Source organism: Pelecanus crispus, chromosome 8, assembly GCF_030463565.1.
Source record: "Pelecanus crispus isolate bPelCri1 chromosome 8, bPelCri1.pri, whole genome shotgun sequence".
In the NCBI taxonomy this organism is placed as follows: domain Eukaryota; kingdom Metazoa; phylum Chordata; class Aves; order Pelecaniformes; family Pelecanidae; genus Pelecanus; species Pelecanus crispus.
The window spans coordinates 652,380-679,431 of NC_134650.1; the positions used below are offsets into that span (position 1 = coordinate 652,380).

The following is a 27,052-nucleotide window of genomic DNA, read 5'->3' on the forward strand; positions in this document are numbered from 1 at the left end:
ATTTAAGTTAGAATTTTGTCTTTTCTAAATCTTGAACCATTCCACAGTATATCTTTATTGCAAAAAAGTCAACATGCATCTTAGAAATCCAGATCGTAATCAATAAAACAAACATTACATATATGAATTTAAATGTATAAACAGTTAGAAATTCAACAATATCTCCTATTATACTATTACACAAGTTCACAATCTGTAAAAACTATAGTACATGTTTACTATACACCAAGAGGAACTTTATTCCTTTTCACATGATTTTGTTAAAAGAAGTGTTGTTTTCACAATAAGCAGGCAACTGTTTTCAGATTCATCTTTTCAACACTTGAGTTTGTTTTGTTCTTTTTGCTTGGGTTAATTCAGCAATGAAAGGGAGATAATTCTTCGTAACGGTTACTTTCTTTTCTCATCACGTACTCTTTCAATGCTTATACCCTAAGTGCAGACTGGCAACATCTAATTACACATCGCCTGTAAATACGCTGGCTGGTGTACACACGTTACATTGTTGATTATAAATTTTGTCTAATGTACTCTCTGCAAGTACACTACACATGAATTTCACAATAAAGTGTTGCTATAAAAATGAAGTAAGCTGTACTGTCATGGTACCTATTAAAACAAAAGAAAAACAAAAATCCCAAACAAAACCACCCACACACTTTAATATAGCCTACTATACCCTAAAACACAGGGAGATCCATAAGCTTTGGCCAAATGAAGGTCACTTTCAAACAGCTTTCCTCCTCCTTGAACACCAGAAGTCAGATGCCGCTCTACTGCCCATCACTTAAATTGCCAATAATATAAGAGCACGCTTTCGATACACAAGCTCAGTTCAGAGGCACAACTCACTTTTGTGCCTCAGCATTTGGAAATCATGTTTGGGATGTCACTTGAGGATTTATGGAAGCCTGCCAATGTGTACTGTAAAGGGGGGGGGGGGGGGTAAAAATCATATGAAGTTCTCAAAAAAAAAAAAAAATTCATTAAATAAAGCTACCGCACTCACTTCCCTCCTGTCTCGCCGAACTTGAACAGCCAGCACGCCTGGGCAAGGGCAAGTGTCCCTGAAGACAGTGTGCCAGTCCGGTGTCACTTTAGAGCTAAAACCATATGAAAAGGAATCCCATTCTACGTGTGTCAAAGGCTACTGCAATTTTTCTTACAGCTTCATTTATTCACTGTAATTTTCATTTTCCAAATACAAAAATACAACAATTCTTATTGAAATCTATACGCTGGTAGTTTTAGTACACAAAAAAGCAAAATATTTACAAAATTATACAGTTTAAGAAAAAACTTTGTACAAAAAAATATATAAATCCTTTTGTTCCCTCTATCATTTTTTAAACTGTCAGGACTCAAATATGTTCGCTGCAATGGATTTTTCAAAATATACACTGACTGAGCCACAGACTTTAAAAAACCCATTAGAGATGATGGGAGAAGAGCAAGACATTCTTCTAAGTATGCAGGATTGGTTTCCCCTCGTTTCTTCACATCTGTAATTTAGCCTCAGTATTAGCAGGAAAGTCCTAATTACACAAAGAGGTGAGGATTCAATGTGAAGAGACAGAATACTGACAGACATATTCCCTTCAACTGACAAGGAGACAGAAAATGATACTGCTCTGACTTCTGACACAGCACCACGGCAGCAGGGTAACAAAGTTAGGGGCACTGTTAACCCAAAGGCATGCTCAACTCCATCTCACTAGCCACGTTCAGAGCCGTTGCAATTTAAAGGTTTTGATGTATATTTTTCTTCAGTCGGGAACTTGCTGGGAAATATAAGGTAAGCTAATTATTCAAAAGAGGAGAGCATTTTTGCACCGACATTCTGTTTATTTTGTATAGAAACGTACATAAAATGTACTGAAAAGTGTACGGTACAAATGGACAGTCAAGCAAAATGCTTACTAGATAACGTGTTCATGAACCGCAAGAGCTGTGTAACAGTCAAGATACGTGGCTCAAGTATCTGAACTTGTTATCCTCATTTCTATCACAATACACACCATTTCGGGGGCGGGGGGTGTGTGTATTTTTAAAGTGGTACAACAATAAGGCAACCGAGAACGTAATGGTGTTCATCTTAAATGTGCCTGAACAAAACTATGCTTGGAGATAAATTAAAAGCCTTCCAAACGCAGCTCTGAACGCTCCTCTGAAGACTTACCACTTAAAGCACTGGTTTAACACCAGTCTTTGAGCACGACACTGACATTCTGTTGGCTAAAAAGCATTTTGCTCCGAACGCTTCACGGACTTGGTTTGGACACAAACAGTTGGTAACAGGGAGAGGAGGAAGAGTTTCTACTGGCTGGTAGGCAGTTGCCAGTTTAGTTGTTTTTTCTTTTTGAGAAAATATGAAACTCATTACATTCATGCTCACAAATACTGAAATGCAATAAACAAACAGCCTAACTTAAACTTGAACCTTATACTGAAACTACAGAAGGAAATCAACGGTGAATGAAAGTTCACTCAAATGTGTGTCATTGCTGATGTTTTCTGTGAAGCGGAATTTGAAGAAACAGAGTGAACTAGACATATGATAATAATACCCTGTTAAATTGCTTCTTCCATCTCCTCTCACAAAAAGCAGAACATAGAAACTGTGTGGCTTTCAAACGTATTGAAATAATGATTTATGAATCTAGCCACAAATAATTCCTACAATAAGTGATTCCATATGAAATAAAATGCTACCCTTTTTCAATTAGCAAATGAAGCCATTTTTTCTTTCATATCATTTAATGAAATTTGCGTCTTTCCCCTAACCCCGTAATATTGCTAAATAAAACCTGTAATATCTTTTCAATTATAAACTAACAAATCAATCACATTATAAAAAACCCAAAACAAGGTAATACAGGTGACACAAAAAGAGGACAAGAAAATACTAATATTCCCCCCCCCCCCCCCCCCCCTTTTTATCCTTCTTAAATAGAAAAAAATCACCACCCTGGTGAGCTTGATAATTATGTAAAAAGTTACTGGGCCTTTGGCTAGCTTAGTATCACAGCTCTATATCCGAAATGTTTTTATAACAAACTTTGCTCACTTTAAATCTTGTGGTTTGAAAAGAAAGTAAAGCTTTTTTTGGCTCATCAACTTCCTTAAATAAATGTTTAAAAGATGTAGCTTGAACTATATTCCTAAAAGTATACATTTCCAACATCAAGTTTCATCTTCTCCAAGAACGGGATTCATCCTCATCTTCGTCATCATCATCATCATCTTCGTGCAAAAATAAATCTGAGGTTTCAGTCTCCTAGATGAAGAAAAACCATACTTATAAACAAAAAAGTTCCATGCTGTATCATAGGAAACATGCCATGCAACACAGCATCAGTTGTACTTTATATCAGGTTCTTTTTTACCTTATGTCTCGCTGAAATGCACACAATTACGTTCAACAAGTTTTACGGGAAGAACAGTAGCTTCACACATCAAGAAAGTAAAGCCTAACTTCAAAGGCAGCAGGAATAAACAACCACCCACCCCCTCTGAAACAACAGTTTTCTGTTAAATGCCTAGACAAAAAAACCTTTAAAGCTCAATGTGTTCATAATTACAGGAAAGAATATATGTAACTTATCCTACAGCGGAGCATTAATACCGTGAAGTAAAAAGATTAGCAGCCTGCACATAGAGAATGTGAAGTTTATTTTCACAGTTGACAAATCAACATCCCATCCAGAAAGTTTTGGGGTTTTCTTTTTTTTTTCCCCCTTTTCCCTTTCTTAAAATGTGGAAAACATACCTGAATATTCAAAACCAGTTAAGTTTCTGGTTTGCAAAAACATCTTTTACGAAATTTCTTCAGTAAACAGAAAACTGTATCCTAAAAGAGCTCTTAGCTATTAGATTCCAAGAAGAGCAATTAGGTTATTAACATAGTTTCATACCTCTTCCTTAGACTCCTCTTCCTCAATTTCTGTGGACACAGAAGGTACCTTCGGTTTGTACCATGATATCTGTAGCCTTCGGTCTTTGAACCGGGATCCTTGGTTAGCAGCCTAGATTATATTTTAAATGAATGTATTTTCAAAAAGAGGATCAAGTAAAGACTTTTTCAGGTCGCCAGCAGTGAGCTAGACCCAGTGAACATCATACAGATGCACATCTGAAGATCTCAAACGTATAAACCACAATCATCCACTTCAGTCTTTCGAGAGCAACTTCACTCAAACCTGAATCTTCTAAATAACGCTCATCTACCAGTAATCTGAAGAGACTGAGAGGGCTCGGAATTGATCGTGACATCGAACCCTTATCAGCAAAAGACCTATGTTATTCTTAAGGTAAACAGGAGGTATTTCCCCCTTTAGTGACACTATATGCAATAGCAACAACTACCCACACTACCTAGCTCAAACTAGTGGGATCAAAGCCTGCTAAACTTTAAAATACAAAGGTGGACACAAGACACAAGAAGTTAAAAATTCTTATATTAGAAACGTGAAAAAAAAAATCCATTATTCTACTTACATTCTCAGCTTCTGAGCGAGATTTAAAAGTTAGAACAACACTTAATGGGGAATCCTCCTCTTGAAGGTCTTCAATATCTCCAAATTTCTACGGGAGAAAAAAATCGATTAGGAACTGTAGTAATATTCTCCTCCAAAAACCACAATTGTCATGTGCTACAACTGCAGTGTACTGAAGTGCCACTGAAACCTTATTTTTTGGACAGAAAAGTGAGAGCCAGAGAAACCTCAGCTGCATCATCCAGCAATATTGCAGCATTTGTACCTGGATTTTTGGGCAAAAGCTCAGATTTATTCTTATTCTAATAAGTGGAGCTTAATTTTGCAGGAAGAAAGGAAATAAGTATATTAATTTATAGCTCAGAAGTGAATTCTTTGAATTCGCCGTTTCCCTTATTCTCTTCTGCCCTGCATTGTTGTACTACTTCAGACCTGTTAAGCAAGTCCTTTAGAGCTCATTAATTTGCAAAAGAGACTTCAGTAATAGAAATCAAACTTGGCTATAGAGCTCCTGAATATGTTCTGTAAGTATTCTACTAGGAGGAGGAAAAAATATAATCTAGTATGGCTAGATTAACAAGCAGTTTGCATTTTTAGAATTTATATACTGCACAATGGTGAAAATTGGAATGACCACAAGGATGAGAGTTAAATAGTAAAAAAACCCCCAAAACCCAAAAAACAAAAAACCCAACCACCGCCAAACAAAACAAACAGAAAAAAAGGATTTATGCATGGAGTACAAGTAGCACAAAAGAAAATTGTAGTCAACTTCACATTTAATACGAATAGCAGAAGAAAAGTAGTTTAAAAGCCAGTAAGAGAACGGCTTTAGTAACAGCACTAGTTGTTTGTAAAAACTGTTACTGGTTTTAGCAGCTAAGGATGGCTAAAACTTTCAAAAACATGAACTCTCTCAGAAACAGAATTAAAGCAAAGATCTTTTTTAAAAAGATCTGGTCCCCTCTTAGGACTCTTCCCAGGATTCATGGCACTGTTATCATACCATAAAGCAGGTTGGTTTTTTTGATCAAACCACACAAAATTTTTCACTGAATTTACCTAATCAAAGCGGTAGTAGTGGCCTCTAGCCTTTTGATAAGCAATGAGGCCAAAGCCGAGAGTAACAGTTCCCCAAAGAGCAAAGCCTACCCCACTGTATGAAGAACTGTAAAGTTCTCTGTTCCTACTCAAGAAACAAACAAGTTTTCAGATTACCAGTTCTCTCAAGAACTCTACTGCTTGTCTGTATCCAGCTCTAGAAGAGTAGGATTCTACAACATTCGTTTTCCATATCAGTCACTTGCTCTGCAAGAGCCTCCAGAAATACCAAACTGGCTTGATCAAGCTTAGATTTCACGCTGAGTCTATTTATGAAGTATTACACGATCTCTCTGAGAAGTTTACTAGCTTTGCACATGAAAATATTTCATTCTGGAAAGAGTAACTGAGGGAAATGTAAAATCAGCTTTTCCTTTATTATGTTGACTTAGTTATGATGCTAAAACATCCATTAACTGAGCTTGCAAACTAGCAAGCTACTTGTTCTACCATGGGTTCATAAACAAATTTAACTGCTTTGAAATGGATGTCCTGTTCAGCAAAACAGTGCTTTGCTTCTTGAGATAGAGAGGAACAAGATAAATGGTATGAATTGCTAATCTGAAAAATAATTTGTAAACAGAGAGAGGCCGATAGGTATTTTTCAGCCTTCTAACGTCTGTTTTAAACTAATATGGAATTAATAAGAGTAAGCTATTTAGCTTTGCTCATTAAAAGAATGCACTGGGCAGCTATTGTAAAGCAGCTATAAAAGACGTTACATTTACACGCTTGAGAACTCTTGAAACTGCTTATCCATAGCCTGTTCCATGCATTTAGGGTAAGGTCTTTCTTTCTGTTAGTGCAAACAAATTAAAGAGACTTGAGCCTTCAAGAATTTGGAAAAGAAACAGTTATTTACAAAGTCCTTAGCATGCCTCTCTGCAAGTAAGCACACATCCAGGCTATTGGTTACCTACTTAATCTCAGATTTATAGTTTGGCCACAATTCTCCCCTTTAGAAAAAAAAAAAAAAAACAAACCCAATGTGACCTTATACTTACAGAGAAGTGCTGTAACAATTCATCTTTTTCCTCCTCAATGAAGCCTCCAACTGTTAGTGCTTTGGGACGATGATCCACCACCATATGATTCAACATGCCCCTTCCTCTCCCACCACGACCCCGTCCCCGTCCTCTTCCTTGGGCTGGTACTGTCTTTCCTCGACCAACAGGCAAAATGCCTAAACGGGCAGCCTGTTTAAAGAAGGCAAAAACATACAAAGCCATCCTCAGTTTGAAAGGATTTAAAACATTTATATATCATAAATACACGAAAAGCATCAACCCAGACAAACTCACCTCTACTTGTAACTGATTTAGCTTTTTTCGCAGTTCAGTTGTGTCTTCTCCAGAAGACAGTCTCTTATGAAAGTCCAGCTCTGCATCCAGAAGTTCCTTTTGTGCCTTAGAGAAAAAGGTGCAGAAATAGAAAATGGAAGGGAAAAGCAGAACTGTAATGCGTGCTTTCAATGATTTATTCCACTTTTTCAGCTATACATTTATGTAAATGATATAGGCAGATCAGTACACAATATCCAAACTTTCCTCTAAATTCAGTTTATTTGCCTCCATGCCCCTCCCCAACCCATTTTTTGAAGGACCCAGAATTCTCTGCTTCAGAATTGGAACAAGCTTGAATGAGCTACATGCAAAACTAGGTCATCCACGTTCCTTAAAACCATAGCTTGCTTGTCCATGGTTCTGTCTCTCAAATTCAAAATACTGCTTGGAAGCGTTTTGATCTAATGGTGCTGCAGTTTTAGGACATAATATTAGAAATAGTTACAAAATAGAGGCGGGCAAATGTTTTGTGCAATAAATACCTCTGTCTTGGACTTCAATTTTGATGGTGTAGAGGTTGTAGATGAAGTTTTTAATTCATCCTTTAACTGAGATATTTTTCCTGCTAGTTCTTTTAAGGTCTTCATTATTTCTGCTCTCTCCTCTGGTTTCATGGCCTTATTTTTCTCCAGCTTGGATATCAACATCTACATATTAACAAAAGAGCAAGGATATAAAATTCCAGGAAAAATAACACTGAACAGACAGGTATCTACAAAATCAGAACGTATTTACCAGAAGACATTCTAGACTTACCTTCTGGCATTCTATTTGTTTTTCTAACATCTCCTGCCTCTTTTTCCTCATGTCTTGTTGGAGTTTCATTGCCTCCTATATGAGAAGAAAATTCTTTCAATCAGTAAAAAGCAGTCTAGCATTACACATACTCCTATATACTGTATTTTCTTCTTCAAGCTATAGAAGTGAAGGCCGTAATGAAAAACTACTCTGCAAACGCACAAGTAGAAAGTATACCTGATCTGACAAAAAAAAAAAAAGTTGCTAACTTCCTGCTGTGAAGTACTCTACTAAATTTTTTGCCCCCTTTAGACACCTCTTAAGAAACATATCCTACGTTGTCATTTAAGTGTCTCATACCTGCAGGGATTAAAATCAGAGAAACGCCTCAAGAAAACCCACACACAACCACATGTGTCATGTAAGACACCTCAAAAGGAATACTCCCTTACTCATGATTAACCTCAACATGCATTTGCGAGACAGTCCGATAACGACAAAAGCTACACTAATGTAGAAAGCTATACAGCAATACTTGAGGTTTAAGTTGCCTATCAGATCTTTCTTTATAAAGTACTTTGATCGCTATACTGTCAGTCAGCCAATGAGCAGTAAAGTACCTGTTTTTTTTTAAGGGCTTCTTGCATATCGTGAGGTTTAGACCCTGCACCAGGCTTCATAGATGTCTTTAAGTTTGAAGAGCTGTAAACCATTTTTGAGTGGCTTGTAGAAGTAGGAAATGTCTGAAAAAGTAAACACACACACACAAAAATATGTAATAGCTTAAAGGGAATGTGATATACCATCAATGAATTTTAGAGGAATGTATTCTGTGAAACATGAACACAAACTTTCAGATTTGTGCAATGGGACAAAAAGACCAAGGCAATTAAAGCACATGCACAAAGGCATTGGTCTAACAGTCAGCTTGCTTCGAAGCAATCAGCTTAAATCCTCATTAAAAGGATTTCTGCAAAAGGTACTTTCTTTCCTCCTTCATCCAAAACTCCCTCTGTATCCTGATATCCACTAGGAAGAGCACTGAAGCTGAACTTCTGCATCTGCATTATATTCAGCTTCACAGTCATAGTCTAACATCACACTTTCTGATCAAATAAGGCAGCAAAGTCACTTGCATACTTGCTTTCTTAAAAGGACTCCTCTGTGGCCAAGAACACATGCTGCACTACGGTATCGGTGCGAATTAAACTGTATCAGCTTGAACTCTACACATAAGCTTCTAGCACTACTGTTAAAGCACAACATAAGCTCAAAAATCACTGGGAAAGCGATTAGATTCGCCAGCAAAAAGCTGACATCACATATATGCTGTCAGATTTGTTTAATATGAAGCACTGCCAAAAATATTTTATGCTACTTAGAATACCGATACTTTGTTTCTGCAGTCATCGTTCCTATTTTATAGAAACAGGTAATGAAACTAGGAAGAAGTGACTGACCATGGTTGCATGGAACATTAGTGAAAAGAAACAGAACTGAGTGGGAACAATTTGCAAGTTCTATTTGCTAGTTCCTTCTTAGCTAACAGGCCGAAGCTTTAACTGAAAGTATGAGATGGTCAGCCTGCATACACATACCTGAGAATCCTCTACCACAGCCCCAGGCTGGCTCAAGTCAGGCTGGTTTCCACCCGCTGCTCCAAGGCGACGTTTCACTGGGACTTTATTAAGGACATAGGCACCAGATGCCAGTGGTTTATTCATCACCTGTGTGTCAACAGATATTAAAAAATGAGAGATTACATACTCTGCTTTTTTGAAGTAGCAGTCATTTAGGAACGCTGATAACCTTCACCGCTCAATCAGCAGTTTGCAACGGCACAATACCTTTGACAGGTTGCTATGCATTGTTACAGCTGGACTTGTGGCCAGGGCTTGCTGCTGAAGGTGAAGTTGGTGATGAAGAGACTGTGTGGGTGTCTGCTGCTGCTGTTGCTGCAGCAGTGGGGGCTGCTGTTCACTTTCTCTGTGCCACAGTACCCTTATAAACCGATTGTTCAGAACTGCCTCTGTGCTGGAAATTGCCTTCCTAGCCTCGTCGTTAGTTAAGTATTGAATTAGAGCAGCTTCAGGATCATTCTGGAAAGCAACCTAAATCAAAAGTTCATTAGAATGCATTATTTCTGAAGGAAAACATCTCAATCAGTAGCAAACCGATCTACAAATAGTCTGCAATAATGAGTGGGATACCCAAACATACTAACATCTCAAAACACGGGTAAAACTTTGTATGTAATTAAAGCCAAGTACCTTTTGGCAAATCTTACATGTACTTGCAGCAAAGCCTATATACAGTAAAATAAAATAAAGACTCCTCCACCAAACAGCATCACATATTCAGAGCACTGTGAACTGCCACTGGGGTATGACTGAAGAGACCCTAGCGCTGACTCAAAAGCTCTTTATCCTAACCTCCTGAAAGACGACTGCTGTCTGAGGATGTACGATGCAAAGGTTCACCACGTTCTCAAAGAAGCATTATCTAACAGTCTTGAATAAGACTATTTTTCTCTAAAAATTAATCACAGGAATAAAAATGTATCTTGGACTTTCTAGTATAATGATCAAGATAGCATGTTTTGAATGCATTATTTCACTATCGAGGTGCAGAAAGCACCACAATATCTTTTGGGCTAAGACATAAAATTATCAACTCAAGAAATACGGAGGCTTCACAGGTATCTGTCTTTTATTTAGACCTCTAGCCGAGGACTTAACAGGCAACTGTTTTGTCTAGAAAAATAAATGGAAATTAAATGCTATTTTAACCATGTAACTACCTGTGTTTTGCTTATATAGTGCTTTTCCCCTTCTTACAGTGCAAGGAACGCCACTGAACTGGAGTCAGTTCTAGGATGCAAAGTAGTAATAAACTGATGCATATGACTCTCATAGTCAGGATTTTGACAAAGATGCTACAGGAAATACTGTACAACTATCACACAAGACAAAAATTGTTAGAAGATCTCTTTCAAAAATTACACACAAGTTGCTCAAAAACCTGAGTTGGTTTAGATACTGTTAAACCTGCAAGCCTTTCAAATTTAGTAAGGCCTTGTGAAAGCAGAAGTCAACACACTTTTACAGAATTAAGATAATAATACAGAGTAGTCCAAGAAAAGGTTTCTTTGAATTTGATTACCTACTCTCCCAGTTAGCCTCCATTAAGATTTCTCAAGGAATGTAGTTCAGCTGCAGTATTCAAGAAGGCTTCAGGGAAAATAAAATACCCACATACAGGCATAAAAGTGAACTTTTTTTTTTTTACCTGAATGTTTACAATAGTTCCAAATTTGCTGAAATGTTCATTGAGCTGTGTAATATTGTTCAATTCTGGTGGAATTTTTCGAACTTCTAATTTTGTATTAGTATACTGATTCTTTTTCAAAAATCCTGGCTTATTCTGGTTGTTATTTGCTTGCCTAGAGAAAATGAGAACAAGATAGTAATTTAGACAGGTGTGCGTATACTTAAGTAAGGCAGAAAATGTTACCGCGCATTTAACTTCTATTTTTCTCATAAAAAGTACACACTCTAGACATTAACAGAAGAGAGCTCCTCCCACCATGAAATTTAGTCTCCGTATCATGTGGACACAGATTTTCTGACCCAACCAGCTCAAATTACAGGGACTAGTGAATAGCGATATTCACAGCGTTGACAGCAATAAAATGCATTCCAACTAGTCAACTGCAGTTGTTAATTCTTACTTTCCCAGCCACGGTTTCTTTAATGGTGGACATTCCATGCTACTTGGAGATCTTTTCCTGCTGTCTGGTTCAAGGACAACTCTAGTTACATTGCTGCTATTGTTTGTAATGGGAATGGGAGGTTCAGTCTGGATGATAATATTGGCAGCTGGAGGAAAGGAAAAAGGCCTGTGTTATTCACCATACATCAATGAAGATATCTGAAAAGCTTTCACTTAAACAGCAAGATAGGATTGAATCTAAAGACATGAAAATTAGCAAGACTTTATCAAGTTGGTCAGTTTTGTTTATGCATTTACTTCAGAGATCACTTGCTAGCCTAACTAAACAATTTGAGGAAAACAAACGTTCAGTCCAGCCAGCAGGGATGAGATTTTGACCTTTTAAGATTAGTATTGGCTTAAATAAACAAAGCTAAAACTCCATCTTTCAGGTACTGAAAATTCAGATTCTGCAGGAAAAGTTTAAAAAAAAAAAAAAAGAAAGGAGGAAAAGAAACAAGGCTAGGTTCCCAGACTTCAGGTTAGCGTTCTGCAATGTGGCATGGGCTGAATAAACAATCAACTTTCCCTGTATTAACCCTTGACAGTAAAAAAAGCAACCAAGAACCCGTTCCTCCCACTGCTATCCCCTTGTCATCCCTCCATCCAGTTTTCAGCAACAAACTGTTAATTAAGCACAACTCTCGGAGACATTACAGTTTGAAGCAACTTCTACAAACACAAAGCTAAAGCACTAGACCACAGTTTGCCAAGTATTTATTTACAACCTTTTTAAGATTATGCTCTTGCTGTTAGTCTCCTGTGTATGCCAAATATTCAACTCCTAAAAAGAAGTCTGAGTTATAAGTCAATTTTCTACGGCTTTTATATATGCCAGAGCTCTGCTGATTACACTGGTGAGAACAAAGACTGGGCATTTTTGGGCATACTTTTAATCTTACTCCAGAGGATGATTTTATAGCAAACCTTTCACGCATGTGACAAAGACAGTAAAACAAGTGGTCTGAAGCACCACCACCGAACACTCACCCATGCCTTACAACTGGAATGGGTTCTTAGAGAGAATCGGAGGGCCAGCAATATAGCCCCAACCCTGCCTTTGTGATGTTCATTAAGATGAAAACAGCAACAGCAATTTCTGCAATAATATTTAACCATACTCTTTATAGGATGAGTCACTGGAAGGAAATATTGGGGGGGGGGGGGGAAAAATCTTTCTAATCTATTGAACAAGAAACACTGAAGTGTAACAGTAAACACTGAAATTTAACATCTTTTCTTTTAAGGATTGAGGTGGGGAAAGCAGGAGGGGAAAAGAAAGTTATGCTAACAGAACAAAAATTTCTTTAAAGAGCCTTGACTTGTTCTCTCCCCTAAAAGATATTTTGTACATGTCGCCTCTAAGACACTACATCCATATCCATCCAGTTAAGGATTCAGAATTACTTAAATGCAGACTGGAATTTCCACGGGCTAGGAGAATTAGAATGCTACCTGCAATGTTCATTTTAGAGAGAACATCTGGCTGACAGAGTCAGACCATCAAGCACAAAAACATGCCACGACAGTTCCCCTCTTCACTACCATCACAACAGCCGAGGCAAGTATCGTAGATCATCACCTCGGTGCCCTAGGTCCTAAACAAACCCTTGGCAAATCAAAAGCAGTATTCAGACTGTACTGCTTAAAGCCATCTTTCTGCACCATTTTTCTTTCTAGAAGCACCCAGCACCCGAAAAGTGCCTTCGCAGGCTAAAGAGGAATAAAAACCCAACCAACCAACCAAAAAAAACCCTTGTAACATTCCCAAGCAAGTGGTTATTTTTAATCAAAAAGGCTGCTTTGACTTTAAATACAGTCATATTAGCATTTTAATAAAGGTAGAGATGTCTGAAAATCGCTCTGAAATACTAGATCAGTGAGAAAAACTAATGCTTTCAGCCTGAAAAAGGGGAAAAAAAGTGTTGACGGTCTTGGACAAAAGTAGCAACAGCAATGACTAGAAACCCTTCCTACCTCTTGGATTTGTATCCATCTCCCCAGATGTTAGGCCAATTAGATTTGGACGCTGCGTTTGTGCTCTTGTAAAGAACTGTCGATACTGAGATCTACCAGCACTGGTAATACTAGGAGCTTCAGGGTTATAGCCATCTGGCTCATATGTATCTATAAAAAAAGGAGAGAAATGAAAGAATTTTTCAAATGAGTTTAAGACTCAGGGTTAATTTTCCTTTAAGGAAATGCATGGATGTCCAAGAATCAGAAATTGTTTTGGATGAAGAGAAGAGAGAAAAGAGGTTGTACAGCCGATGTGTGTAGCCATTTAAAACCCTCAACTGAACTTTACGCCCAAGTCTATTTGGGCATATTCTCTTTTGTTTTTTAATCTGATTGTTACTGTTTGTTGAAAGCGCATAGGTCACAATAATTGAGTATTGCTGACGAGCTGCCTGAAAAAGGAATGAGGTGTCTGTATGACGACCTTCACAATGTCTGACAGCGTTTCAAGGGGAGCAACAAAAGATGTCGTTTGAACATTTATTCTGTAGGGCCTCAGATGCGAACAATTTTTCAGTCTTTGCTGCCCAACAGCCTAGTTTATTTCAGAAAAGGATTTTTGGGGAAGAACATACTTAAATGCTTCCAATCAAAGCAAGCTGAGAAATCAGGTAATTTGACCAATACTTACCTATTAAATTATCTTAATTTATGTAAGAGTGAGATCAGCTGCCTAGTTCCAGTAAGGTACTAATGATTATTTTAATTAAAAGGGGCAACCATAAGAACACAAGATGACAGAATTGACCCATGTTGTTCCTCCAGCCCAAGGTCCAAACCAAGGATGATGCATTTTTCCAACCATAAAAAGGAAAAGCTATACAAGAACTGGAATGAATAGAGCCTATGAAAAGCCTCCACAGAAACAGTACATCCTGGAACAGAAATGAATGCCTACACAAGGGGACCTGACAGACTTGAAGCACTCTAAATTTCAGCTCCTTATTCCACAGCAACAATGAAGACTCCACAATTTAAAACAGATGCCTCAGAATTTCAATACTGATGTTTTACAGTTTCAGATGCTGCCAAGAACTTTCATTAACCTTGCAGGAGCTGAACCACAAGTTCCTCCTCCACTATTTGCATACAATTGATTGCAAGAGGGCAATCAGCAGTTGCTACCGGAACAGTCCAAGAACAGGATGTCAGAATCTCCACAGATGTTCTGGAGAACACAATTATGTAGTGCAACTGAAGTCAGTGATACCCTGCGAGCTACGGTAGACAGAATCACCCATTAGGAGTTCTGAAGCCGTAAGAATCAGATAGTAACATCTAAATGCCTGACAGCCTTTGGAGATAATTGAACAGATTATCTAACAAGAGATCTGAGTGACTGAAGTTCTGAAAAGCATGGAAGTCACAAAGGAAATGACATGGATCATGAACTAGAGCCCTCCTTTGAATAAAATTCAGAAGATTTATGTAAAAAAAACCCAGACGGGAATATTATAAAACATTGAGATTTAATTATCTTGTTTTGCTCATGTAAAACATGGAAATGCCATTACTCCTTTCATTATCAAAGAAATAAGCTTTGCTGGATTTAAACTGAGCAAACTAGGACTCTCCAAACCCACTTTTTAAAAATTCAAGCTCTATTAAGGAAGATGGACATGTCCATTGAAAGCTATCAATTTTTTTGAAGTTAGAAAGCTGGAACTCAGTTGATTCTGGAAAAAAGATAGAAAGTACGTACTAATGTATATGAAGACTGTAGAGACTATTGTGACAGCTTGGGGGGGGCGGGGGGGAGAGAGGGGGAAAGGAAATCAATCTCATCTGTGGTAGCCAAAACTGGATAGGAATAAAGAGCAAGTTAAACAGTAATTACAGGTTTGCAGATGCATCTTTTGCCTACTAATGTTCTACTAAACAGCTTGAAGACAAAGGGATCCTTTTCTTATACAACGATCTTATGGCTTTGAGCATATGAAACCCCAATGAAGCTCCCCATGAATGATCTTTCCTCGGACAGTGACAGAACACTACTGCTATTTCACACAGTAACAGCAGGTGATGGGCTGACCACACGGAAAGCCATCAGACTTCTTTTTAGATTTGTATGTACTGGAGGAAGACAGAGGTAATAATTTCTAATCACACATCAACAGAGGAATTTTAAAATTTATCTCTCAAGCAGATTTTAAAAAAAGGTATTTGCTTACGTTCTGATACTGTATACAGTAGGTTCTGGGGTAAAGGAGGAGGTAGTCTTGCTCCTACGGGTGCAAGACTGGGCACTGCACTTGTCCCAGGCTGGTCACGATTATTTATCAAACTTGACTGTGTTAAAGGTGGTCCTACAATGACACCATAGAATAGATCACTAAGACTTACAACTCCACAGATAAAATGTGCAAACAATTCAATGCAATTTGTTTATGCCTTGCTTTGGCATTAAAAATCCACGTGTATGGGACTTACAATCCCATTACAGTAAAAGTAAATTGAGAAGCCCTGTTCAGGTAAGTTACTCTGATTCCAACACCCTTTCTATTTCCCAGAAAGGACAAAGCTTAAAAAAAAAAAAAAGCGTGTCTTTTCTTCCCCAGAGGTTTCTTATTGTTAGAGCTTGCATTAACTAAAGTGGCTCCTCCCTCAGCTCTGCCATGGAGAATCAAGGCTCATGCAAAGGAAGAGATCATATCAGCAACATTTAGATTACAGTTCTAAAACAAGAAATACAGGGCAAAAGGCATTCACAGACAAGGAATTTATCTAGCTATTTTTGCTTTGTTTGCACCATATATGATACATACATTCCTACTTAATGCATGGCCAAAAAAGGACAGTGAGTTACACTGCACAACCTATCAAGACATGACTACAGAGAGCACTGCCAGTTCACTCAACAGCAAGCCAATTCCACCCACTAAAAGGCTCATGCAAAGTTTAGGGTTAATCCTATATAAAATTATTTCTCATCCCATAGCTGCTGCTATTTGATACAAGTTCCATAGCATGTATTTTGTTACTGGAATAGAGAGTACTGAAACAGAGTAACCGCATATCTAATATTCTAGTTCTTCATAGAATTTGCATTATAAGATGCTGTAAGATAACAAAAAAGGCTAAACATCTCAGATCACTGTTGAGTTAAAATAGATGTATCTATCAATGATGTATTGCTTTTTAGTAGCAGATAATATAGGACAAACACAGAAATTTATTAGAACTTTTAGGAGATTAAATATCAACATTTTTGCATTAGGGGGAAAAAAAAAGCTAGTAATCCAATTGTCAGTGATCAAGCCAAACACCAGGGTTATGAGATAATCTGAAAGATACCCACCTCCGCTTCCCTGCCCAATTTATCTAATTCAATTTGCAGTGCTACGAACATCCTATTTTACAAGCTGATTCTTCAGAATTATTTTGGCAATATTTTGAATAGCGCACGGCTAGCAAAGAAACCTGAACTCATTACTTTGAATACATGCAGATCTTCCAGAAAGAGCCATCATTTTAACCTGGTGACATAAAGAAACACATAACAATGTTGTGACTTACTTGGTACGGGAAGCACAACAGGAGGAGGTGCCTGTGGATGAGCCTGTGGAACTGGCAACCTCATATTACAAGCTGGACCTGGCAAAGGGGGCAGAAGCATACCAGGAGGAGGAGGGAGTCCCGGAGGTGGTGGAGGAAAAGGAATCATACTTGGCAAGGAAACTTCATCTACTACTAAAGGATCATTTCCATGATCAAACTGGCAAAGATCACCAAGAACACAAAATCCTCGCTCTGTAAAACAGGACATTTAATAATCTCTTTAGAAAAAACAAATTAGTTGTCAGCTATTTGTAGCATCTCAGTTTTTGCAGAATTTCTTACTAAAGAAAAAATGCAATCACTGACCCAACATTACATTATCAGATCAGGTTTCAAAATAATTCAAATAGAATAATCTTCCATAAAAGCATACGAACATACAGGCATCCATCATAAAAGCTGTGGAAAAAAGTCAGAAGTACCACCTGTTTTATATTAAACACATATACTGCAATCTTTATCAGAATTGCCAGTAGTTGAAATATTTGTCAAGCATATACAGAACTGTGAACAAACTCCGTATGTTCTTATCCAGCAACTGTCAGATTATAAGTCAACTTCTTCCAGTAAGACTAGTTATTTCACCAGTAAGACAGGGCATATATGCATCTTTCACATACAAGGTATACTCCACATGCTACTGCATTTTGACTTGCTGCCTACATTAAGTGAATACCTAAAAAAAAGTTCATAGAATAATTGAAACATGGTATGAAACTGAAAACTAAGAAACAGTTTACCATCATAATCTCGACATCTTCTTTTAGGAGGAGGGTTTCTGCCAAATGAACTGGGATTGCTATGATTGTTGTAGTAATTTGACCAGCTCTCTGTTGTGTTTTCAAGATGGTGCGCAGGTGCAATTACAGTAACAGCACTGGGAATAGATTGTGCAGAGGAATACTGTTCAGTAGATTTACTGGGAGACACGGAAACTGGATTATATGAACCTTCAACATCATTTCTTTCACTCTTGAATTTTGATCTCTCTCGGTGCTCTGTTTAACAAAAAAAAAAAGTTAGGTAAAGTCTTCATGCTTTGTTCTGTATATCAGAGCCTTGAGAAAAAGATAATGCACAACAGTATAAATGTTTCCTTAAATATTCAGTATTCTGCATAGTAAACTGTTCTTGGAGAAGCTTAGTCTTACCAGTGGAATAAGAACTAAATATAATGCAAACAGGGTTCTAACTTCAGAAATTCAAATACTTTCTTTGCAAAATGCACATTCATTCCTCTACTCCCTATTCCATTCTGGATTACAGCTTTCTCTTTTAAAGGAGAAAGATGGGGGAAAAAAACCTGGAACAACAGACCTACCCCCCTGCCCTTAACTAACGTGGTCTCCACATGCGTTGAAATCTGTTGTAATCTGTGCCTCTTATTTTTCCAAGAGACCTGAATTAGCCCTAAAAGAACCATGGATCACATGGTAACCACCTTCAATTACAAAGAGACCTTTTTTAAAAAATCACAGTAACAAAGTGAATAAAAGGGTAACGCTATGTTGCAAAACGATAGCTCTTTGCGGGTGGGGGAGGGTGGGGGGGGTGGGAGGGGGGGAAGGAGAAAAAAAAAATCAACAGCTTTGTCAACACAGAGCACAAAAATATCATCTACCAATATCCACTGGTATACACCTGTGGATAAATTAAGAGGTTAGCAAAGAAGAAAACAATTCCCTTAATTGTTCTACTCTGAAGAACAGCATCTTAATTACTAATTTCAGGAACACAAAGCTCTCAAAATCTGCTCCAACTACTCAAGGACACCTACAGCCTGCTAGACCATACAGTATGTAGGAGTCACCACACATCACTGACATTAGATGTTCTCCCAAAGCAGCACCTCGGGTACTCACCAACACTTCTGTTTGTATCACGGTCTTTGCTTCTACCCCTACTGCGGCTACGACTTCGGCTTAACCCTCTGCTTTTGCTACGACTTTTACTCCTGCCACGTCGCCAGCCAGACTTCTCTCTGTACAAGTCACTCCTGTCGTAGTATCTGTCATAGTCCCTCCATTTTCCATCATCTCTCTTTTTCTCTCTGGTTCTAGAAAAGACATATGCAGACCATGTTTATGAAAAGAGAAACCAAATAAAAAAAAAAAAAAACCCTTGCAACAAGTTAAGATGCTGTTCATCCTTCCCATCCAATTTAGACAGTGAAACATTCGAGTCAGAACTTCCCAAATTACATAGAAAAATACAGAATAATCGCTAATTTGTAGAAACCAGCAAGGGGAGGACTAAGAAGAATTGGAAATGTGAAAGAGTTAAGATGACCAAAACAGAACACGTTTTAAAAGTGATGTTGACACTGTGTGAACAACCCCCCACAACAATGCTTTTCATTTATATAACAAGGGAAAGAATGGAACTGACGACATTCCTAGGTATTAACATTTGAAAAATACTGTCATTTTGTCAGAAGAGACCAACTTCTAGCGAAGGGTTCTCACGCATGTGATCAGCATACAGATAATACATTGCAGACAGAGAAAAGTAGGGAGGAAATCACTATTTTTGTGAAAAATCACTACACACAAGGAAAAAAATCCACAGTTAAAGATCGCCAGCAAATACAGAAGAATATATTAATATTTTGGTTCAAAACTAACCTTTGTTCACTGGAATCTGCACGGCTTCTCTGTGGACTGGAATACTTCTTTTTCCTGCTATCCCGCTCTTCTTCAACTGACTCTTGAAAATTCTGTTTAAGAGACAACTACCAATCAAGGATAAGTATCACTTTTCTTTTAAATGAAGAAAATAAGACCAAGATTTAGTTCAAGTTACAGTTAGCATCCCATATAAAAACAATATTTAAGTATTACTTGCACAGAATACTTAAGCACTACAAGTAATCAAGCGCTAGAGGTTGTTAGGCTTTTTGTTTCAAATCTTTCAGGTTTTTCTGCAGAGGAGATGCCCCAAAATAAAACTACTTTGATATTTTGTTTTTAAACAGGATTCGTGAAAGACAGGTTCTCCATCCACACTCTGTCTCGTTAATCACAGTACAGAATTCTACAAATGAAGTATTTTCTGAATCTTGTAACTGGAACACAACTAGGGAGAGTTACTTCTCCAAGTAGGTATGGCACTAGTTTACACTTTGAAATAAATGCTTTAAAAACAAAGAACTGTTCACATGGTTGAACTAGTCACATCTCTTGCTGGCCTCAACAAAAGCAGTTCTAGAAGTCTGTCAGCTATACCACTACTGTAAATTGCTCTGAACCCATTTTTTACTTTTGCTGCCTTTGCTGCCATTTTACACTGCTTAGAAGTTACTGTAAATTTTGGTGGCAAAAGTTTACATGCAATAATGTTTAAAAGATTTTTTTCCAATTAAAACAAAACAAAGAGGAAGGCTTCCTGCATCTTTGTTTAGGATTATCTGGGGAGAATTGGTAGAAATATTCAAGACTGGGCTTGACAGGGCTCTGGACAGCCTAACCTAAGGCCCTGCTTTCAACACAAGTTGTATCACACGCTATCTGGGGGTCCAACCTAGACTTAGCTATCATACTACACTTGTTTTATTTTGTCTCCTCCATTTGCAGGAATCACGTAATACACTGAGCTATATGACAAATCATCAAGGCCTTACTGATGTTGAAATAACTAATTAACGCCGTGATGCTGTAAAGCAGTCCCATAAAGCTGTCCTAGATATCTTCCTTTGCCTTATCCCTGACCCCCCCACCCCAAATCCCCAAACCCTCCCACTTGCCCCGCACCAGAGCACTGGTTAAGTCAACTGAAGGTAGTTCCAAAACACTTTTTACAAATTATGACAGTACTTTGAGAACTGATCGGAAAACTTTTAAAGTGAAAGTCTTGTATAGTTGCAAATTATGAACTTCCACCACCAAAGATACTTCCATAAATTGTCACAATTCTGGGTCTCATCCTCAAAGAAGGGACATCAGAAAAGAGAGAAAAAACCCTAAATAGCAACTTTAATTTAAATTCTGTCAAATAAGGACCTGCATTCCACAATATAATACAGCTTTGTTTTGGTTGACTGACAGATTTTGATCTGCAATGATTTGCCACCTTCATGACCATCAGCCAGTTTTAACTTTGAAGACAGAAAAAAAAAACCTCCAGCGAGGTCTTTCCTTCATGCTATTTTAGGCTCCCAGACAAAAGCATAAATCTGAGTACCCATTTAAAGTACTTGTCAGAAAAAAACCGCTCCCCATGGTCCATTTATAAAAAGAGCAACAGTTTTTGCTCTTAACACTGCATGACAAGCATCCCTGGAGTGAGGGGAAAGGACTAGAATTTCATATATACTCTCTGGCTTTATTTGCATCTTTCCTATAGTAATTAAAATACATATTCAGCCTAAAGTATCTTTGCAAACTGTGATCAGAATATATGGAAATAAAGAATGTTTGCTTCTATAGCAATTTTCACCCCAGCTCTCTCTCAAAGCTGGTACATTAGGATGCTACAGACACAGAGAAGAGGGTGCTTCCCTTGGAAAAATCAACTTAGAAGGGAGGAGAGAGAGAGAGAGAAAAAAAAACAATCTTAGACAAGTGATAGCAGAGGATTATGCAATATACAAAGAGATTTAGACAACTATGGAAATATTACTTCGCTTTTCTCAAAAACTTGATTGTTTATAATTTTGTCAATAAAACTTAAAAGCAACATAAAAGAACGAACTATCGGTAAATGAATGCTACCTCACTTTTAAAAGTAATTATCCCTCAATACAGAGGCCACCATATTTCACTGATTTTAACTATTACAGAAAACATTTAAAATAATTTCTATTCCTCACAGAACATACAAAATTGGAAAAGGAAATGTTTTGGAATGTTTTTCCTTCTTCCCCCCCTCTTAAACCCAAATCATTATCAGCTCGTATTGCCAGGGATGTCTGAATAGGATTTCTGAAGGATATTAATCTAGCTCAAAGGTAAACTCTACAAAGGGATTTTAAAATGTTCTTGTCTGAATGGTCATCTTCCATTTTTCTTCAGATGCACAGAGATCATGAAGATCATTAGTCACAGTAAAGTGGATTTTTCTTTCACATTTTGCCTCACAAATGTATGGGATGGCTAATTTCAAAATTAGAGGCAGGTAGACAGAAAAAAATAATGTTACCTCCTCCTTGACTTCTTCTTTTTCCTGACCTGCAGGCTTGGCTTCTACTTTCGTGGGTTCAAGAGAAGGAAGATAACTCTTTGTGTACAGACTTTCAAAAAGTTTATCTACAAAACCTGAAGTTTCTGAGGATACAGAACACAAGAAAATATTGTTACATATTGATTTAAGGGCGCTGTTAGATTTACCAGAGAAGTCCCTGAAACAAGTCACCCAGGTGGACTGCTCACAGCAGCATCTTAGAGCAATGAACATCAGTTCCATTCAAGGAGCTGACATTATGTTTGTGGAACTTGAGGTTGTTTATTTAGACAAAGAAATTAATCAGGTGTATCAAAGACAAACAGACTTTTTCTTCAAACACATTGAAATGTTCTAAGGGGCAAGCATGACTGAAACTTATGATCAAGGAATAAGTCCGCAGTTATTCCATTAGCTACAGTTAGCAGCCTCTTTACGGCAATTTTTATGAGAGTAAATCATTCACAGAAGACTAATCATCAGTTTAACATCATATCACAAAAAAATACACAATAACTTCCCCAGTGAGTGTCAGAATTTCAAGCGTTTAAAACCTTGAATTTGAACCAAATTGCAATGAGAAGCTCACCAGAAGGCTGAAAGATTAATATGGATCAGGTTTTCAAAAGTTATCAAATGTCTGTCAGAAACTTCTGGCAGCATGACCAATACTTCAAAATGAAATTGCCAGCTTGCATTTCAGAGGATTTCCTCCCGCCCACCATGAACAAGACCAAGTTACACAACTTCATCTTAAGGTTTTTTTTTTTTTTTTTAAATCACAAGATCTTTATTCCTTCACACTCTGTAAGAAATATTCAATTCACAGACAACAAGAAGTATTTTGAAGGCAACAATGGTGCATCATCCTTCCTCCTCCCCCCAGTGAAACGAAAACCACTGAACAGATAGTGGAGAGCACAGTACCTTTTTGCAGAAAGACATCCAGCTGATCAGCACAGAAAGCTTTCAGTTCTTTCTCTGGTTTGTCTTTCTTGACTAACGCCACAACATAGTTGGCTAAGGCCGAGGGGTCTGCGTCACATCTATGGAGAGAAAGAGCCATTCTTGATTCTGCTGAAGTACGCCCAAACCCCCGTGTTGGACGATCACTGTTACAGAACAGCCACCAAAGAAAGCCCAGCAACACGCGTCGGATGCTCTTCTGACATCTAGCACCGACACAGCTGCACTGCGATGACTGAGCCAGCAAAGTCGGTTTTTCAATTACAGCACAATATTTTAGTTGCCTTGTGACTCCCCGCACCCTACCACACCTGACAACATTCCCACTCTTTTGCTCCTTCCTGAGCTTTGCTTCAGAAAAACGACCTTTCTTCTTTCTCACAGGAAGATCCAATTGTAGGGCAACTGAGCAGTTGCCACTGTTTCTTAACTTTCTCTAAGCACAGCAACCACCACCAAGTATGACTCTACAAGAATAGCAGAGCAAGTAAAGTACCAGGAAAGTCACTGCACAATTATGGTAAAGTATTAAAGTGGTTTTAAACTATTAAAACGTTATTACCGTGAACAGCAGTTCAGAAAGATGTATCGTGACAGCACATTTTAAATATGCACACAGATACACTCATGTGCAGCTTAAGTTACTCTGCCTACCATACCGGGGTTTTCCTCCCCCAAGGACTATTTCCAGGCCTACAAATTTTACAACAATCCTTTAACAGCGGTAAAATGTCTAAAAGGGTGCAATTATTAATACACATTCGCTGTTCACACTACCTAAGCCCTTATCTAGCTTCATGAATGCCAAAAATAGCCAACTTTGTGCAGCAATACCCTGGCACTAATCTTTAAATTGGATATTGCTTTAGATTCCATTATTCAGCTACTAGAAACACACTCAAAGTATGAGCTAGATTAACAGTGTTAAGTGATTAAGCAATAACTCCTCATTCTGCCTCTCCCAAAAGATGCAGATGCAAGCTATCAGATGGTAGGTAGGAACCTAAAACAGTTTGTTGATTTAAAGACTTTTTTTTAAGATTAACATTTAGAGAGATGATTGTGTATTTTCCAAGAACATTAACTACACAAGAAGGAAATAGTATAAAGTATCTAGACCTCAAAATAAGCTAAAGTAAAAAAAAAAAAAACCAAAACAGAAAACAAACAAACAAAACACAAAAAGCCATGCAGATGACAACTGGTTAGAGAAAATAAAAATCCTCAATAAGCAGCCAGTCGAGCAGCTCTACTCCAAATTAGTTTGCTCACTGTTTCAAACATCCGATGAAAGCCACATTAAGTGTGGCAATTAACAACAAAGAAACCACAAACTTACAGATTTTACAATTCTTACACACACACACTCACAAAAAGAAATAAACTGTATGTAATATATTTGGTGCTAGTGCCCACATGCAACTGACTATAAACCTTCAATTTAAAATAAAGGAGACTATCATCGCTTTATAACCATTCCCAGTCCTTTCGCCACGTATTAGCTTCTCTTTGGCATTACATTACGCATTACAGGAGCACGCGCAAGGTGGGTACACTGCTCCAGGTTAACCATTTTGTATTTCCACTCCTGAACCCTTGACTGTCAGGACCCACCAGCAAATCTTACAACTCTCTGCCATAAACCCTTGTCTCCAGCTCCCGCCCCTATAGCGTGGCTCAGACACCGAAGGAATGCTGGACAGCGAGGCAGAAGGTTGACTGGAATTGGCAGTAGGAGCAAGAGTTATGCTCCAGTCTAGACAGACTTTCAGACTACTTGTCTTGGCGTAGGAGCAAGAGTTATGCTCCAGTCTAGACAGACTTTCAGAAGGATTTGACCAAGTGTCAGAGAGACCAATAAAAAAGCAAAAAGAAAAGTCATGAAGAATTTTCAAAGGCCTGCTACTTAATGACTACGACTAAATAGTTCTAAGGCCTATTTAAAATATGAAAACAGAAAAATATCTGTAGAAATATCAGTTAAGTACACATTGTAAACGCGCATCCTGCAACTTCAAACGGGTCTCAGCTTTACTTTGTGGAAGCTACAAGGCTAGCTCCTCGCTGACAAGTTAGCTTCCTTTAGAAGAGCCTTGCTGCAGACGATGCCCCGCAGAACACCGCGCTCCGTTGTCGCAAGCGTTCAGGCAGTGCGCAAGGTGCTTCCCAGGAACCCACCAGTTTCCATTACCAACGCAAAACCCCTCCGAACAATCCTCTCCCACCACTCATCAAAACCAGAGCCGCCCCCCCAGGCCCCTCCGCCAAGAGCCCACCGAAGGTCCTCCACGTCTCCAGCAACTCCCCCGGCTGCAGGCAGCTGTTCTGCGACTCCTGTTCGCCGGCGAGCACTTTTGTCTCAAGGGCCGCGCTACAAACCAACGTTACACACTTGCAGATTAAACTTTGACACCGCAGCCGGTCACCGCTGCGGAGCGGTCCCCCGGCCCGGCCCCCGCCCCGGCGAGGCGGGCAGGCGGGCTCCGCGGAGGCCTCACACCGGGGCCAAGGAGCAGATTTCGGGGCCGAAGGCCACGCTCAGCGCACCGGCCCTCGGTGAACCCCAGCCCGCCGCCCCAGGCCCTTTAATCCGGAGTCTCCCGCAAGCCCCGCGCCCGCTCAGGAGCGCTGGCCACCGGGCGAGCCGCCCGTGCGCCTCCGGGCCGGGCCCCGCAACCTCCCGGGGCCGCGGCGGGGCGAGGGAGGGCGGGCGGCGGCGGGGCCCAGCGCCACCCCGCCCCGCCCGGCCCCGCACGCAGCCCGCTCCCGCGGGGGCCCGTGGAAAGCGCTGCCCGCCCCGGCCTCCGCGCCCGGCCCCAGCGCGGAGCCGCCTCCCCTCACGGCGGGCACCGGACCAGCCCTGCCCCGCCGGCCGGGCCGGCGCTGCCCCCGCCCGCACTCACATCGGCTCCAGCAACTTGGCCAGCCAAGACTTGAGAGCGTCCACGTTCTCTATGATCATGGTGGCCGCTGCTCTGCCCGGCTCTGCCCTACGCCGCCGCCATCGCCCGGCCCGGCCCGGCCCCGCAGCGCTGGCTCGCCCCGGCCCCTTCCCCCGCCGAGGCCTAGTACCGGAACTAGCCGCCAGCCCGCAACCGGACCTGCTGGGCATAGCTGGGGCGGGACCAGGTCGCCGCTCACCAATCAGACGGCGGCGCTCGCACGCGGCCAGCCAATAGCAGCCGCCAACCGCCCGTCCCGAAGGTCAGGGGAGAACCAGCAGGCTAGGGCGAGCGAGCACATGAACCCCACGCCGACATCTTTGGGGGTGCTCTTAAAGGGGCAGCGCGCCCCCGCGCGCGGGCAGCTGGCGGAGGTGGCGCCCCCCCGCGGCCCGGCGGGAGCTCCGCGGCCCTCGCGCGGCCGGGGCGGGGTGGGGGAGGTGGGGTGGATTTATTTTCTTTTTCCCTTTTTCTGAGGTTTCCGCGGGGGGGAGCCCCGCCCGGCCGCCTCCGCGGACTCGCACCTTGGCCTTGGCCAGGCGGGCCGGTGCCGAGGCCTCTGCTGTGGCTGGCGGAGGCCCAGCGGCAGGCGGCTCTGCTGGTGCAAACACCGCACGGCCCGGCACGGCCCCGCTGCCTTACCGGCCCCGGCCCCGCCGCGCCCAGCCCGCTGCCGGGCCGCTGGCCCAGGAGCCCTGGCCGCCGCCTCCCCCGAGCCTGCCGCGTTGGTACGGCCCGGCCCCGCTCCCCCCGCCCCGCCGCCGCCTTGGTAGGGCCCGGCGGGAGGCGCGGGGAGGCCCGGCAGCATGGCGGTGAGTGCGGCTGGGCCGCGGCTCCGCCTCTGCGCGGCGTGGCCGGGCGGCAGCTCCGGGTTCAGCCCGCGGGGGCCCCGCTTCGGGGCCGCAGTTCGCGGCGGGGGCCCGTGCGGGGCGGTCCGCGGCCCCTTGGTGGGGGGACGGCC

General features: G+C 40.4%; 1 protein-coding gene across 6 annotated transcripts; it reads right to left on the reverse strand.

Annotated features, from left to right (window-relative positions):
- Positions 1–26,131, reverse strand: RBM27 (RNA binding motif protein 27). 6 transcript variants are annotated; one of them, XM_075715048.1, is made up of 21 exons: positions 26,053–26,131; positions 23,111–23,229; positions 22,163–22,287; positions 19,651–19,742; positions 18,889–19,082; positions 17,767–18,024; positions 16,985–17,218; positions 15,640–15,774; positions 13,427–13,576; positions 11,409–11,556; positions 10,967–11,120; positions 9,526–9,789; positions 9,277–9,405; positions 8,299–8,421; positions 7,697–7,771; positions 7,423–7,587; positions 6,899–7,003; positions 6,602–6,793; positions 4,498–4,584; positions 3,915–4,025; positions 1–3,277 (listed from the first exon to the last, which is right to left on the reverse strand). In XM_075715048.1, exons 1-21 carry the CDS (start codon positions 26,109–26,111, stop codon positions 3,191–3,193), a joined length of 3,006 nt encoding a protein of 1,001 aa, XP_075571163.1. In that variant the 5' UTR covers positions 26,112–26,131; the 3' UTR covers positions 1–3,190. The 6 variants fall into 6 exon arrangements, with proteins under 6 accessions (XP_075571163.1, XP_075571162.1, XP_075571164.1 ...); XM_075715047.1 differs by having other exon boundaries at positions 19,651–19,757; XM_075715049.1 differs by lacking the exon at positions 4,498–4,584.
- Between the last annotated feature and the right edge of the window lie 921 nt (positions 26,132–27,052).